This window comes from Lampetra planeri, chromosome 62, assembly GCF_965212315.1.
Source record: "Lampetra planeri chromosome 62, kcLamPlan1.2.h2, whole genome shotgun sequence".
NCBI classification, from domain to species: Eukaryota; Metazoa; Chordata; class Hyperoartia; order Petromyzontiformes; family Petromyzontidae; genus Lampetra; species Lampetra planeri.
The window spans coordinates 3839667-3856054 of record NC_136168.1 but is presented as its reverse complement, the minus strand read 5'-3'; the positions used below and the strand labels follow the sequence as shown (position 1 = coordinate 3856054).

The 16388-nt window shown below is 53.0% G+C and overlaps 1 protein-coding gene across 3 annotated transcripts in view; it reads left to right on the top strand.

Annotated features, from left to right (window-relative positions):
• The window catches only part of LOC144736676 (histone deacetylase 4-like), a 261035-nt gene that overhangs the window by 101644 nt on the left and 143003 nt on the right, over nt 1-16388 (top strand). The window contains exon 1 of one of the 3 annotated variants that reach the window (XM_078619259.1): nt 4160-4244. The exons of the other annotated variants lie outside the window; for them this stretch is intronic. Within the exon in view, the coding sequence (XP_078475385.1) occupies nt 4229-4244 (16 nt within the window). The 5' untranslated portion in view covers nt 4160-4228. Of the gene's footprint in view, nt 1-4159; nt 4245-16388 lie in introns of those variants that run through there. 3 annotated transcript variants of the gene reach the window in all.

Here is a 16388-nt window from a genome sequence, read left to right as displayed (position 1 = left end):
GGGGAGGAGGGGGTCGTAGGGGGGGGGGGTACGGGGGAGGAGGGGGGCTGTGAATTAATTTGCTTGTAAAGTGGTGCCACGGCGCAACGGGAGTTTAGTTTGCAAGCAGATCCCGGGCGCGCTTCGGGAGTAACGCGGAGGAGCCGGGTGGGAGAGATGAGGAGGAGCTGGTGGGAGAGATGATGAGCTGGTGGGTGAGAGAGAGGAGCTGGTGGATGAGAGAGAGAGGGGCTGGTGGGAGAGAGAGAGAGAGAGGGGCTGGTGGGAGATATGAAGATCAGCTGGTGGGTGAGAGGGAGAGGAGAGAGCTGATGGGAGAGATGAGGAGGATCTGGTGGGTGAGAGAGAGAGGTGCTGGTGGGTGAGAGAGAGGAGCTGGTGGATGAGAGAGAGGTGCTGGTGGGGGAGAGCGAGAGATGATCTGGTGGGAGATATGGAGATCAGCTGGTGGGTGAGAAAGAGAGAGAAGAGAGCTCTGGCTGGCGCAGGGGAGTGGCGTGTGGGGAGACATTCCAGAGCACACACGCATCGGCATGGGCGTGCTCGCGTGTCCGTGCCAGCGCGCGTGAACCCATTGTGCGCGTGCGCGTCTCTACCCTGTGTGTGTGTCTGGTGGGGGGGGGAGTGGTGGCGCAGTGGTTAGCGCACTACCCCTACTAATCCGCCGACACCGCGAGATTTCGATTCCCGCTCAAGAACGTCCGGCGTGGCGTGGACTTGTTGCGGCATTAGGCTCCACAGGGAGCGAAGAGGAGTAAAATAAATAAATAGCAAATCTTCATTTGAAGCTTTCGTAACTGCAGAATTCCATAAATATCAAATGTTTGAACCGGCCATGGGGTCTCCCCCAGGGTCGGCTCAGTCCTAATTGAGCACCTTCTGTGTAGTGCGCGTAGTGCGCATAAAGCATCAGCAAAAGGAAGCGCCGGTTGATTCCTAATATCGGAAGGAAGAGCGTTCCAGACGGCCGCGGAAGCGCTTCTGAGAGCGCGCGATGATGCGGTGACCATCGTGTTTCTTCGATGGCTGAGCCAAAAGCCGCCGCCGCCGCTGTTTATAGCTCCTTGACGACGTCAGCAGCAAGGTGGTTGTAGTTCATTTGTGTCGAGCGCTTTGGATGCGTCTTATAATCCGGAGTATACGGGCTTCGGTGGTACGGCCACGTGATGCGAAGTGAAGAGTCATCAGTGGCCAAGACTGCCTTGCGTATTGAGCCAAAGGGCCGCCGTCCACGCGGGCGTCCGAAGAAGCGATGGATGGACCGAATAAAGGAAGACATGAAGACGGTCAACGCATCCCCTGAAGATGCCCTGGACCGAGCCAAATGGAGAAGACAATGCCGAAAAGCGGACCCTGCGCCACAGCGGGAACAACGCTAGGAAGAAGACGGTCATTTAAATGTTCACATGCCCCCAACTCCCCCCTCCAACCCCACACACATACCGCCCCCCCCCCCCAACTGCGGGAATTCGGAACTATTTACCAAGAACAGTCGTGGCCTCTGGCCTCTATGCCAGACGTCTGCCTGCGTACGACAATGGTTTAGCATCGCTGTAGGAGTGGCAACACTTCACGCGGCAGTTTACACCCGTGCACTTTTAAGGGCGTCCCGGGTTCGATTCCCGCTCACGGCCAACACCGGTGACGAATATCTGAACCGGTCCTGGGCTTCCCCTAGGTCGACTCGGCCTCAAGTGAGTACCTGGTGCGGTGTGTAAACATCGCAACTGGGAAGACAAAGGCATCCGGGCGTGGTGCTGGCCACCCACCCCCTCGTGTGCCGCTAACAGCACTTGCCCCTACAGTCTGTGAAGGCTTTGTGTAGATTATTTGTCTTTGGTGATTATGGTGGTGGTGGTGGTGGCCACGTTCTTGCCACTCAAGCCGGCAGACACAAACCCGCGGGGGGAGGTTGTGGGGGGGGAGTGGCTGACGGAGCATCGTCGCCGTGACGTGGGGTTGAACCCTACCCCCCACTTCCTACGGCAGCCACCGCGTTTAAAATCTCCCTCCTCCTGTCCCACCACCACCACACCCCCACCGCTCGCTCGGTCCCTCCCCCTAAGCCACACAACCCCCACCCCCTTCCTCTCCCCGACACTGGCCTCCCGAAATCCCGCGCCTTCACTCGCCAATCACCCCCCCACACCCAGCCCCACACAACCCACCCCCCCAAACTCCTCCACCTCACCCAGCCCCCCGCTCGCGCGCCCGCACAATCTTATTCCGCGCGTGTGTGTCAGTGTGTGTGTGTCAGTGTGTGTGTGTCAGTGTCAGTCAGTGTGTGTCAGTCAGTCTGTGTGTCAGTGTGTGTGTGTCAGTGTGTGGCACTTCACGTGGCCTCAAGGTGCACATAGCCTGGCACAAGCGTCGTGGTGACGTCACCGCCACTTAGTGGCGAATGACGGTTGTTGTTGTGTGTCAGTGTCAGTGTGTGTTCGCGAACAGCACTTGCCTCCACAGTCTCTTAAGCCTATACGGGGGATCTGTGTCTTTGTCCCGTGTGTGTGCGCGCTAGTGCGTGGGGGAGCGGTGGTGTCGCTGCGCTCTGCGCTGCGACTCACGCTCACTGACACCAGTGTTGATTATCTGGCCCTCCCCTAGGTCGACTCGGCCTCAACAATGGGTAGCTGGTGCGATGCGTGCAGTAAACATCGCCAGCGGGGAGACAAAGGCGTGGTGTGTTGCCCCGCCCACGACCCTCCTCGTGTGCCGTTCTGACCCTCATAAGTTGCTTTGGGGCCGTCCATAAATGACGTCACGCACCTAGGGGGGGGGGAGTTGAGAAATGTGACGTCACATCAAAATGCGCAACTTTAAATAAATATCGACAACACGTTCTACTTAATTAAATATACTTTTTTTTATAAAGGTTTTCTCCTACAACATCAGAGCGCAGCGCCACATTAAATACGCACTACAATGACAATAATTTAAAGCGATTTGAAGCATGTTTTATATATTTGGGGGGGGGGGCGCAGAGCTTTGTGACGTCATATTTGAGGGGGGGGTCTGACTTTTTGTGACGCCGTGTGACGAAGGGGGGGGGTCAAAAATCGTCCAAAATCGCGTGACGTCATTTATGGAAGGCCCCTTCCTTGCGAGCAGCACTTGCCCCGAGGCTAACACGGTGCGGGAACCTTTGTCTTTGCCCGTTGGACCTCACTCTCCGCCCCCTTACGATGCGAGAGAGGAAATAAAATAAATAAATAATTGCCTCGCCGCTCTCACGGTCTTTCCCGTGCGCTCCCTGTCCACTCCGCACGCCCCTCGAGCCTAGGCAGCGCCACGCTCCCCACACCCCCATCACCACCATCACCGTGTCACGACTCGCTCCCCACACTCACATCACCACCACCAACACGACTCGCTCCCCACACTCACATCACCACCATCACCGTGTCACGACTCGCTCCCCACACTCACATCACCACAACTCGCTCCCCACACTCACACCAACATCATCACCGTCACGACTCGCTCCCCACACTCCCATCACCACCATCAACACGACTCGCTATCCACACTCCCACCACCACCATCGCCGTCACGAATCGCTCCCCACACTCACATCACCACCACCACGACTCGCTCCCCACACTCCCATCACCACCATCAACACGACTCGCTCCCCACACTCCCATCACCACCACGACTCGCTCCCCACACTCCCATCACCACCATCAACACGACTCGCTCCCCACACTCCCATCACCACCATCAACACGACTCGCTCCCCACACTCCCATCACCACCACGACTCGCTCCCCACACTCCCATCACCACCACGACTCGCTCCCCACACTCCCACCAACACCATCATCATCGTCACGACTCGCTCCCCACACTCCCACCAACACCATCATCATCGTCACGACTCGCTCCCCACACTCCCATCACCACCATCAACACGACTCGCTATCCACACTCCCACCACCACCATCGCCGTCACGAATCGCTCCCCACACTCACACCACGACTCGCTCCTGACACTCCCATCACCACCATCATCATCATCACGACTCGTTCCTGACACTCCCACCATCACCACTACCCGCTCGACACCACCACTACCAGTTCCTGACACTGCCATTATCACCGCTACTCGTTCCCCACACTCCCAACGTTGCTGCGTCCTTCCCCCCCCCGCCACCTTCTCTACACCCTCCTCGTCGCTCTGATCGTCATCATCGTGTTTACTTTACGGGATGACTCTCGCGTCCGCAGCATGAAGCACACTGCAGGTGAGGGACACCGCGCGCCCGTCCGTGTGTGTGTCCGTGTGTGTGTCCGTCTATGTCCGTGTGTGTGTGTCAAGTTGCGTGTCGGTGATGTCTCAGCGACACGAGTTGCGTGTCTCCTCCGCCTCCTCCTCCGCCGTGTTTCGCCACGGCCGTGGTTGTGGGCGTGCACGCGCGCCCCCCTTGACTAGCATTGGGAAGTAAGTTATGTGGGGTGGGTGGTGGTGATGTTGTTGATGATGATGATCGTGGTGGTGGTGATGTTGATGATGATAGGTGCTACTCGCTTAAAGCACTTGCCCCTACGGTCTGTTCAAGGCTATACGGGGGGATCTTTGTCTTGTGGCTGAGTCGTTGTGTGTGTGTATGAGCTCTGAGCTCGTGTACCGCTGTGAGCGCTGTTGGGTGTTGGCTGGTGAGTACTGTAGTGTGCGTGTGTGTGTGTACTTGGGGCAGTGCTGTGTCGTGTACGTATGTGCACGCTCGGTGTGAGTTTTGGGGGTGTGTGTGTGTGTGCGCAGACCTGTCAACCCCTTATCAGTGCTCTACCTTATTACGGACCAATTCAGACCCTATTAGTCGCCCTTATAAATCGCAACGTTCATCCTACAAAATCCCATCGCGAAAAGGAAACACAAACAAATAAGACACAAAATATATAGTTGTGTTGCTCGTATTGAAACGTCTGTACGCCGTATTGAAACGGTGACAACTCGGTTTCCCTGTACAAGAATACGGGGTGAAACCGCGATGGTGTGGTGAGTGTGTGTCTGTGTGTGTGTGCGAGCCGGACGGGTCTGGCTTGTCACTCGATTTGTGCAAGGCTCTTTAAGGCACCGCTTGCGGCGGTGACCCCGTTATTCACACGGGCATCGCGGCTCTTTTATAACACTGGTCAACAAAAAAAACTTTTTATTTCTGGCCCTGGACTTTTGCAGCTGTTTTAGACTGATTTCAGAGTGCTGATACCAAATCTGATCTCAGATTTGCTCTATCACATCTCATTTTTTAAATCCTTTATATTAAGTTCGCTTGCTTGCTTGCTTGCGTGCTTGCTTGCTTGCTTAGGACCGTGCAAATCTTTCGGTCGTTTTTTAACCCACTTCCCGTAATCCAATCGAGCTGACATTTTCCACACAGACTCGTTGTGCATGACAATTATTGTTCGTGAAAAAAAATTCCCAAAATTTTACACTTTTTAGGCAAACATTTTTTATTTTACATATATTCAAATAGAACGCATTCATGGCTTTGGCTGAACGTCAGAGTGTAAGAGCCCAGAGCGTAACCCCTCCACAGGCCGTGGCGGAGTAGCGCAGTTGGTAGCGCCCTCGCTTCCCATGCCAAAGGTCGCGGGATCGATCCCCGCGTCCTCCACAGGCGAATATATTTTTAAATCCTTTATATTAAGTTCGCTTGCTTGCTTGCTTGCGTGCTTGCGTGCTTGCTTGCTTGCTTACGACCATGCAAATCTTTCAGTCGTTTTTTAACCCACTTCCCGTGATCCAATCGAGCTTACATTTTCCACACAGACTCGTTGTGCGTGACAATTAATGTTCGTGAAAAAAAATTCCCAAAATTTTACACTGTTTAGGGAAAACAAATTAAATATTTAATTACCAATTGCTTAATACTGGCAGACAATCATCTGACCCATAGGTGGCAGCCATCTCAAGCCAGAGGACGAGAAGACTCTAGCCGCCACGCATATAAAGGATTTATAGTGAAAAACTTTGTTTTTACGGGTTTACTTGTATGCTGTCGGCATACCCCATTTTCATTGATTTTTACCCGAAATTAACTCTGTCACTTATGATTGCAAGTTGTTGCGAGTCAGTGACTGCTTTAGTGTTAAATATGGTGCTGTATTTTTAGGATAGTGTGTTTATAATATCATTTTATGTAGATATCCACATTTATTAAATTTTTTCTTCTGCAGTTTTTATTGAAAATGCAATATTTGATATCTCAAAAACGTGATGTGATGGACAAAAACTGATGCCAGATTTGGAATCGGCACCCCAAAATTACCTTAAAACCGTTGGAATACCTTATGCCCGAAAAAGTGTGTTGACCAGTGTTATCTTTATTGGGGGTTTTTTTCTTCTTCACAATAAAGGTGTTGGAGGTTGGATCGCTTAAGTAGAAATGTGTCAATCTTGATTTGAAGCTTTCGTGACTGCAGGAATCCATACTCTTTGGTTCTTTCGGTAAAGTCACGAAATAAAATCGAACAAATCACGACGTTTCGATCGCAACACGAGCCTGATGACGACCGCTTGTGTTGCGATCGAAACGTCGTGATTTGTTTCATTTTTAACTTCGTGACTTTACCGAAAGAACCAAAGAGTATGAATGTGTCGTGAACCTCCACCACCCGACACGGCCACGTCCATGTTTGTCACGTGAACAAACGCTCCAGTTAGTTACGACTTAAGCCCACCGGTGTGTTGGAGAGTAAATCCGTAACATTTACAATGCGGGTTCCGTGACGTTTCGCCGGCGATTACACCAATCGGCATCATCGGGCGCGATTTGCCGGAATAGTGAAGCGATTCACCCGTTTCAGGTCTTAAGTAGAGCAAGACGACGTCATCACAGAACCCATCAGGTGCGGAGATCAGAGGCCGAAGAGGAGGAGGTTCATTGCAATTATGCAATAGATAGTTAGGAATAAGTTAATCAGCATGTGTTTCCTTAATATAAGGTTTTTATTTTTGTTAAATGTGCCGAATTGGGAAGAAAAAAACACTCCCCCCAAATGTCTCCTTGTTATTTTTTTCCCTTGCCCCCGACCCCTTTTGCCTGGGTCTCGTGTGAATGTCTTCACGTGTTTGTTCGGCTGTGTGGTGGAATGCCACGTGACGTGTTCCATGCGGTCTGAGTTTGTGTGGACAGTAGACTCGGTGACTGTCTGCCGTCGGATGATGGTTCTTGTTCGGCGATTGTGGTGTTGTGTCGTGTGTGTGATGGTGTGTTGGTGTGTGTGTAGGTGTTGTGTGTATAGGTCATAGGTGTGTGTGTGTAGGTTGTGTAAAGGGGAGCGGTAGTGTAGCGGTTAGCGCGCTGTGCTATGAACCTGGCGACCCGGGTTCGATTCCCGCTCACGGCTAACACCAGTGACGATTATCTGAACCGGTCCTGGGCCTCCCCTAGGTCGACTCAGCCTTAAATGAGTACCTGGTGCGGTGTGTAAACATCGCCACTGGGGAGACGAAGGCGGTCGGGCGTGGTGCTGGCCACCCACCCCCTCGTGTACCGTTCTGGCCTACATAGGTGCTCGCTAACAGCACTTGCCCCTACAGTTTGTTAAGGCTATACGGGGGATCTTTGTCTTTGTAGGTTGTGTATAGGTGTATAGGTGTGTGGGCATGTGCCGTGCCGGCCTTAATAATTGCTCACGAACAGCACTTGCCCCAACAGCACTTGCCCCAACAGTCTATTAAGTCTAAACGGCGGGGGATCTTTGTTGTGGATCCACGCGTTTGGTCTGTGTGGTGTGTTCACGCATGTGCGTGCTGGGGACGGTTCGGGGTTGCAACGTGGGCTTTGGTAAACTTGAATGCGTCAATCAGTACCGACAGCTGTTCGGAGGAGATGTTGCAGCGGTGTTTATAAAGCAACACGTCGTGTATCCTGATTACAGGGACTCTCCTTACGATCGAGTTAGGTTCCAGAGGTTTGTTCGTAAGTCGATTTGTTCGTACGACATGTACAGTAAACACGGGGAATGGCTTTTAAAGTTGTATGACCTCCTGTAGATGTAGATGCCACTGGTTCTTCACGTTCTGTATAAGTAGATGCCACTGGTTCTTCACGTTCTGCAGATATAGATGCCACTGGTTCTTCATTATCTGCAGATGTAGATGCCACTGGTACTTCACATTCTGCAGATATAGATGCCACTGGTTCTTCATTATCTGCAGATGTAGATGCCACTGGTTCTTCACGTTCTGCAGATATAGATGCCACTGGTTCTTCATTATCTGCAGATGTAGATGCCACTGGTACTTCACATTCTGCAGATGTAGATGCCACTGGTTCTTCACGTTTTGTATACGTAGATGCCACTGGTTATTAATGTTCTGCAGATATAGATGCTACTGGTTCTTCATGTTCTGCAGATGTAGATGCCACTGGTTCTTCACGTTCTGCAGATCTAGATGCCACTGGTTCTTCATGTTCTGCAGATGTATATGCCACTGGTTCTTCACATTCTGCAGATGTAGATGCCACTGGTTCTTCACGTTCTGTAGATGTAGATGTCACTGGTTCTTCACATTCAGCAGATGTAGATGCCACTGGTTCTTCATGTTCTGCAGATGTAGATGCCACTGGTTCTTCATGATCTGCAGATGTAGATTCCACTGGTTCTTCACATTCAGCAGATGTAGATTTTACTGGTTCTTCATGTTCTGCAGATGTAGATGCTACTGGTTCTTCACGTTCTGCAGATGTAGATGCCACTGGTTCTTCACGTTCTGCAGAAGGAGATGCCACTGGTTCTTCATGTTCTGCAGATGTAGATGCCACTGGTTCTTCACATTCTGTAGATGTAGATGCCACTGGTTCTTCATGTTCTGCAGATGTAGATGCCACTGGTTCTTCACATTCTGTAGATGTAGATGCCACTGGTTCTTCATGTTCTGCAGATGTAGATGCCACTGGTTCTTCATGTTCTGCAGATGAAGATGCCACTGGTTCTTTACGTTCTGTAGATGTAGATGCCACTGGTTCTTCATGTTCTGTATAAGTAAATGCCACTGGTTCTTCACGTTCTGCAGATGTAGATGCCACCACCATTGTGCGGCCGTTTAACTTACGACCCTCGGTCCGAACAGGCAACGGGATATACGGACCAGGTTTGTGTCGTATCTCTGTGAGTTCGTAAGTAGAGGAGTCCCTGTACATCTCAATGAACATTTTCTAAACGCTTCAAATGTTTAAACAAATGACCCCTTCGCTTTTTGCGCCAAGAGGAAAACCCGCCGCTGCTATTTACAGCGACGAAGACTTCGACGGGTACGAACAAAACGGCGCTTGCTGTAATGGGGGGGGGGGGTGGGGTAAAGAGTGGGTACACGGATCTCTCCTCCGTCCCACGTGATCACCCGGGGGAACGGGTTCGGCCGAGTCGTGCCTCTTGGGGCACAAGGCCACGTGAAGTGCCGCGTCTGCGGGTGGCATTTGTGCCAGTGTGCCCGGCCTTGACATTTTGCCCTCACCGGCTCGGCAAAAAAAATCCACCACCACTCCGTGTCAGTGAGCGCAGCATGTGCGCGTGTGTGTGTAGTAATAATTGTAATGATATTAACAACGACGACGACGACGTCGTTTCCGCCGTGCTCACTGGGCAGCTTCGACAACGGCGGGGTGCGAAATCGGCACGCGGGCGCAGTGCGCCGTGTTGATGATCCCGAAGCAAAGGTGTTGAACCCACCAACAAACACGCATGACCGTGCCCCCCCCCCCCCCTGCTGCGTCGGTAGTGGTGCCGTGCCACCCGCGCCGTCTAAAAGCGATCGCTGTTTGAAATCCTGTGGTTTTGGTCACTTGGGTGCGTTGAAACAGTTATTCCCATTCGTTTTGAGATTCTTTAGATTCTTTTGCTGGGAAATATTTCCACGTGATAAGCCATTCGCGTTGACCTCTCATTCGTGGCCAGGTCACTTCTGAAAAGTAATTTAATACTTCGGTGGGCTGACTTTTGTTAACTTTTCCTATACTTTGCACTCCTATCGTGTTTTTGTATTGTTTGTTGCTGTAACGATCTGACCCGCCCGTCCTGGCCATCTGTGAAAAGAGCTTCACGGCTCATCGGATTCCTCCAGTCTAAATACATATTCTGATTGCAGTGCGGGGTAGTATCCATCGCTACAGAACTCTGGTTCAGCTGCTTCGCACTTGGCGGGGGAGGGCAATCTCATCACGGCTTGAGCAGACGCGTTACGAACAATACGCTCACCATCATGGTAATGATGATGATGACGACGATGCTGTCCACTACAAAGCACGACTATTCACACAAAGGGCCCCGCTGTGGCTCGCGCGCTCACACCGACCACACATGATGTTGGTGACCGTGGATAAGAGTTCATCGCGATGCAGCTGCGTTGAACCATGTTTGCGAAGCGTTCGCCCGAAAACAACGGCTGTTCGTAGCCGTGGAACGAAAATAGGTTCGGGATTTACGCGGCGTAGGCCACGGGATAAGTCTTCGCAATACGGACCCGACCTGTGGAAATCCGACCTTCCGGAAAAATGCTCCCATAAATCGTGTAACAAAAAATAAATCCGCGGAAATGTGTTTGCGTTAGTTACGTAAGCGCAAGTAGTGCAGCCGCGGTGAGGTTGCGGATGAATACCACGGAGCGAGGCGTGAGGCGGGGCAGTCTTACGCCTCTTCACGTGAGCTTCACTAGGATGAAGGCAAATGGAATTTATCTTGATTTTGGGGGGAAATTGTTCGGTTTCCGACATGCGGAAAATTCGGGTTGCGGATCGCTCTCGGGAACCTAACCCTCCCGTAACCCGGGGACTGTCTGTAATTGAACAGTGGTCCGGTGATTTGTGATTCGTATTTTCTTTTTCTAACGTTGGCAGCTGGGAAGGAAGGCCGAGGCCAGGCACACACGATGGCTTTCGTGATTGACAGTGAGCGGGCCCGACTGGCTGCGTTGTTTCTACGGGTTTAACCTCCACTGCAACGGGGAACCACTGGGACGTGTGAAACTGCCAAGTGGCCCAAACATTTACAATTGTTAGGGGCCTCCTTTTTACTGTGCTGTGGCGTGATGTTTCAGAATGCCAACTCGCCACCGCACGCGTACACGCATCTATCCACACTTTGAGGGCCCGGTTTACTCACAGGCGGCTACCTGGGTTCGAGCCCAGGACATGGGTGGTGCCCACTCAGCAGCCTGACCTCTTGAGCCACCCGCCCGCGTCCCAAATGAATGACTCCTAAATGATAACAATCATAATAATGATAATTGTTTTTTTACCCTTCTATCTGGCAACAAAACTGACACCTTTTTTACAAGGAGTCATGTTTGCATAGACCACAATGCCTGCAGTCATAATGCAAACAAAAAACATAACTCTGATAATGTGCACTGTCCTTGAAGTTGATTGGTCCACACCCGAGACAGCTTTCTCGGGTGTGGACCAATCAGTTTTGTTGCCAGATAGAAGGGTAAAAAAACAATTATCATATTTTTTACTGGCAAATGAGGTTCCAATGGTATAAATCATAATAATCTACACCTCTTCAAGCGCCTTTCCCCCCCCACACACACACACATCTTCCGATGTATGGCTGATGTAGATGCAGAGCAACATGTACAATTTCACATTCAAGTGGTACACACACACACGCGGCCCACGCCGTTAAGTGAGATATCAAAACAAATGCTATCAACGCGGCGAGCGAACATCAATCGTTGATCTCCCGGTCTGCAGATCAACAACAAAGACAGAGATCCCCCACATAGCATTAACAGAATGTTGGGGCAAGTGCCGTTAGCGAGTTTCACTTAAAAATGCCGGCACGGCACATGAGGGGGTGGATGTCCAACATCACGCCCGAATGCCTTTGTCTCCCCCAGTGGCGATGTTTACACACTGCACCAGGTACTCATTTGAAGCTGAGTCGACCTAGGGGAGGCCCAGGACCGGTTCAGATAATCGTTGCCGTTGTTGGCCGTGAGCGGGAATCGACCTGGGGTCGTTGGGTTCATAGTGCAGCGTAGCGCTAACCGTTAAGCGATAAATCACGACGATTGCTATCAACGCGCGGCGACCGAACATCGATCATGGATCTCGCAGTCTCCAGATCAACAACAAAGACAAAGATCCCCCGAAAAGCCTTAACAGACTGTTGGTGAAAGTGCTGTTAGCGAGCACCAACAACAACAATCGCCACTAAGTGGCGGTGACGTCACCACGGCGCTTGTGCCAGGCTCTGCACGTTAAGGCCACGAGCACCAACATGCACACACACACACATGCAGGCTCACATCAAAAAAATACGAACCCCCCCTCCCAAAGAAAGTATTCAAGAAACGGAGAACGCCCTAAAAAACAAGTTGCATCTCAAGGCGCGATTTGAATAAAACAAGGGGGAGAGAGCAACCGGGTGGTGAAAGTGGATTCCAGAGCCCTGGGGCCTCCGTACGTAGCAGTGGCATGGCTCACACGCAGCTCGCACAGCTTGCACCGTCAAAGGCAGGCCGGATCAATCTCACCGGCATACGCCCCACGCACGTTCCCCGTGCCGGCTTGACGCTTTTGTGTCTGTGGTTTTTATTTTATTTCATTCGATGAATTTTTAATCGCCCCAAAAAAACGATATATATACACGTGGGATTTAAAAAGAAAAATGTCAAAAAAGTAAAAACCCAGTGGAAGGACATTGAGCGAGATCACGATGAGTTAGAGCCTTGAGAGTCGGGGGGGGGGGGGCCATGACTCCCCGCTCGGAAGAGAAAGTGAAAATGTGTTCAGGCTCCTCCGCCCACAGAGCCCGCATTCGCCGTGAGCACTTGTCGTAGGCCTGCTTGCTCCCAGTGCCTTTCGCGCGCGTATGGCAAGCCCATTGCCGCGCGGGGCGACACGCCCGGGTTGGCGTCCCCGAACCCCGTTGCGGACCCTCGGCCAGTTTGCGGCTTTACAAATAGAAAGAGGAACCACACACACACGTGGATTAGCGAACGGCACGCTGGTCCAAAACCCCCTCGGAGAGGTCGCGTCGACTGCCGCTTAAAACAAAGGAAACAAAGGCGCCTTGCTTTGGGTTCCGGGATTCGTTGCTTCGAGGTGGTAGGTCAAGGATGGGACAAGCAGAGAGGGGGGGGGGGGGAGCACGCGCACCACGGAGATGGAGCGGTGAAAGCAGCTCTCGTGTGCAGCTCTTCAAGAGCCACTTGGTGACGGCATTTATTAAGGACCCACTGTCTCGATTCGCGTGCATTGCGTGCGGCTCTTAAAAAATATCGAGTTTTTTATTTTTTATTTGGTTACCAACCCCTGCGCTAGATGGATTGCCGCAGGACCTTGTATAAGATGACTCGGTAGGATAATGCTGATCAACTCGGCGATAATCAATCCAGCATTGGATGATCAATGCAGCATTGGATTGATAAATCCAGAATTGGATTCATGAATCCAGATTAATCATCCAATACCGGACTGATCAATACAGCATAGTATGATCAATATGGATTGCTAATTCAATACAGGATTGATCACCGAATTGATCAGCACTACCTGGTGGAAGATGAAGATGCTTTGAGGAGCATTATTCAGATGCCTACTTGATGGTCCCGTGGGGTAACAGTTGTCACGATGCGTAATAGTTACCGCGCGGGACTTACGGTCCAAAAAGTCACCGGTTTCATTTGACCTCTGGGGACGGCGCCCCGTAATCTGCCCACTCGGAAGAACGCAACGTGTTGACCGCAGTTAGTCGATGGGGCAGGTCACGTGTGGTGTGTGGGGGGGTAAAGTGTGGGTACTCTAACCTCAACCAAGATGTCTGACTGGTGTAGAAGAGTGCACCAAATAACCTCTAAAGGCGGATTTGCAGAGCTCCGCCTAGTTGAGCTCCCTTCCACCTGCAGTTCCATGAGCAAGCTTTTACAGGACTGCACGGTTAGTGTCCCACCCTTCACAGCCTCATCACCTCCCTGTGACCTACCGAGGCCGCCCCTCACCCGTCCCACCTGCCAAGTCTTGCCAGAGTACAGGCGTACATGCCTGTATTGATTTTTGTGTTTAGTTTGTTATCCAACCCCCGCACCATGGTTGGCTACGTACAGTGCGAAAGAGGTTCAACGCACGTACACACACCACACCTCCGATTAGCACAGTTGGCTACGTGCGATGCGAAAGAAATTCAACGCACGCACATACACCTGCGCTCCAGTTCGAGGCGCGAAAGCGTTTCTTCCGTCCGTCGACGTTGGCGGACGGCGTGCATCTGGGTTTGTTGGCACCGACGGCCGATGGGCGAGTGACGGGACGCCGTTGTCGAGGGAGAGAGACAGAGGAACTCTGCAGCATCGGAGAGAGAGAGAGACAGAGGCAGTCGCCCCGACGTCGCTCACCGCAATGCTGTAAGCGCATACCAAACCTCCCACACACCCTCGCCAAGAGCATGCCAATTGCCAGCGGGGAGGAGTGCGGTGGGGTGGGTGGGGGTTCAGGGGGTGGAAATAGCACACTAGACGGATGTTCTGGCTGTCCAAAAATAAATAACTTATTTTTCATTGTTGACACCCGAGCGTCGTGCCTCTCCGTCACAGACGCTGGCTGTGTTTCGCGAGCAGCGGCGTGTAACCGTGCTGCCTGGGTGAGACACGGCCGCCGGGACCGTTTGCAGGAGACACAGCGGGGTCCTTTGCGGCAGAGACAGCCGGCTCCTTTGCGGGTAGAGAGCCAGGTCCTTTGTGGGAGACAAAACCGGCTCCTTTGCGGGCGACACAGCCGGCTCCTTTGCGGGCGACACAGCCGGCTCCTTTGCGGGTGACACGGCCGGCTCTTTTGCGGGCGACACAGCCGGCTCCTTTGCGGGCGACACAGCCGGGTCCTTTGCGGGCAACACGGTCGGCTCCTTTGCGGGCGACACAGCCGGCTCCTTTGCGGGCGACACAGCCGGCTCCTTTGCGGGCGACACAGCCGGCTCCTTTGCGGGCGACACAGCCGGCTCCTTTGCGGGCGACATAGCCGGCTCCTTTGCGGGCGACACAGCCGGCTCCTTTGCGGGCGACACAGCCAGCTCCTTTGCGGGCGACACAGTCGGCTCCTTTGTGGGCGACACAGCCGGCTCCTTTGCGGGCGACACAGCCGGCTCCTTTGCGGGCGACACGGCCGGCTCCTTTGCGGGCGACACGGCCGGCTCCTTTGCGGGCGACACGGCCGGCTCCTTTGCGGGCGACATGGTCGGCTCCTTTGCGAGCGACACGGTGGGCTCCTTTGCGGGCGACACGGTCGGCTCCTTTGGGAGCGACACAGCCGGCTCCTTTGCGGGCGACACAGCCGGCTCCTTTGCGGGCGACACGGCCGGCTCCTTTGCGGGCGACACGGTCGGCTCCTTTGCGGGCGACATGGTCGGCTCCTTTGCGGGCGACACGGTGGGCTCCTTTGCGGGCGACACGGTCGGCTCCTTTGCGGGCGACACGGTCGGCTCCTTTGGGAGCGACACAGTCGGCTCCTTTGCGAGCGACACAGCCGGCTCCTTTGCGGGAGACACAGTCGGCTCCTTTGCGAGCGACACAGTCGGCTCCTTTGCGGGCGACACAGTCGGCTCCTTTGCGGGCGACACAGTCGGCTCCTTTGCGGGCGACACAGTCGGCTCCTTTGCGGGCGACACAGTCGGCTCCTTTGCGGGCGACACAGTCGGCTCCTTTGTGGGAGACAAAGCCGGCTCCTTTGCGGGCGACACAGTCGGCTCCTTTGCGGGCGACACAGTCGGCTCCTTTGCGGGCGACACAGTCGGCTCCTTTGCGGGCGACACAGTCGGCTCCTTTGCGGGCGACACAGTCGGTTTCATTGCGGGCGACACAGTCGGCTCCTTTGCGGGCGACACAGTCGGCTCCTTTGCGGGCGACACAGTCGGCTCCTTTGCGGGCGACACATCCGTGCGCTTGTGACACTGTGAGGCTCTGTGTCCCCCCCCATAGCCGAGTCCACGAGCCCAGGCCAGATATCTCGCGTGGCCGTGCCACCCGAGTGGGCATCACTTTCGCGGTTTCCAATTTTTTTGCGTGGCCAATGACGGTGAATTATTTGATGACCACTTGAAATTGTCGAGTGCCGATTCGCTCGGGTTGGGCGTGTAAAACGAATCGATACGACTAAAGTTGTGCTTCATCTTCTTGGTTCTTTCGGTAAAGTCACGTAGAAGGGAAGTAATAAACTAATAAAACATAATAAAATAATTCTCACGACGTTTCGGCCACAACGCAAGCAGCCGTCTTCAAGTGAAAACCAGGTCTGTCGAAGCGACAGCGTCTGAATGAAACACCACCATTCAGACGCTGTCGCCTCGACAGACCTGGTTTTCACCTGAGGACGGCTGCTTGCATTGTGGCCGAAACGTCGTGAGAATTATTTTGTTATGTTTGATTTTTATTATTTTATTACTTC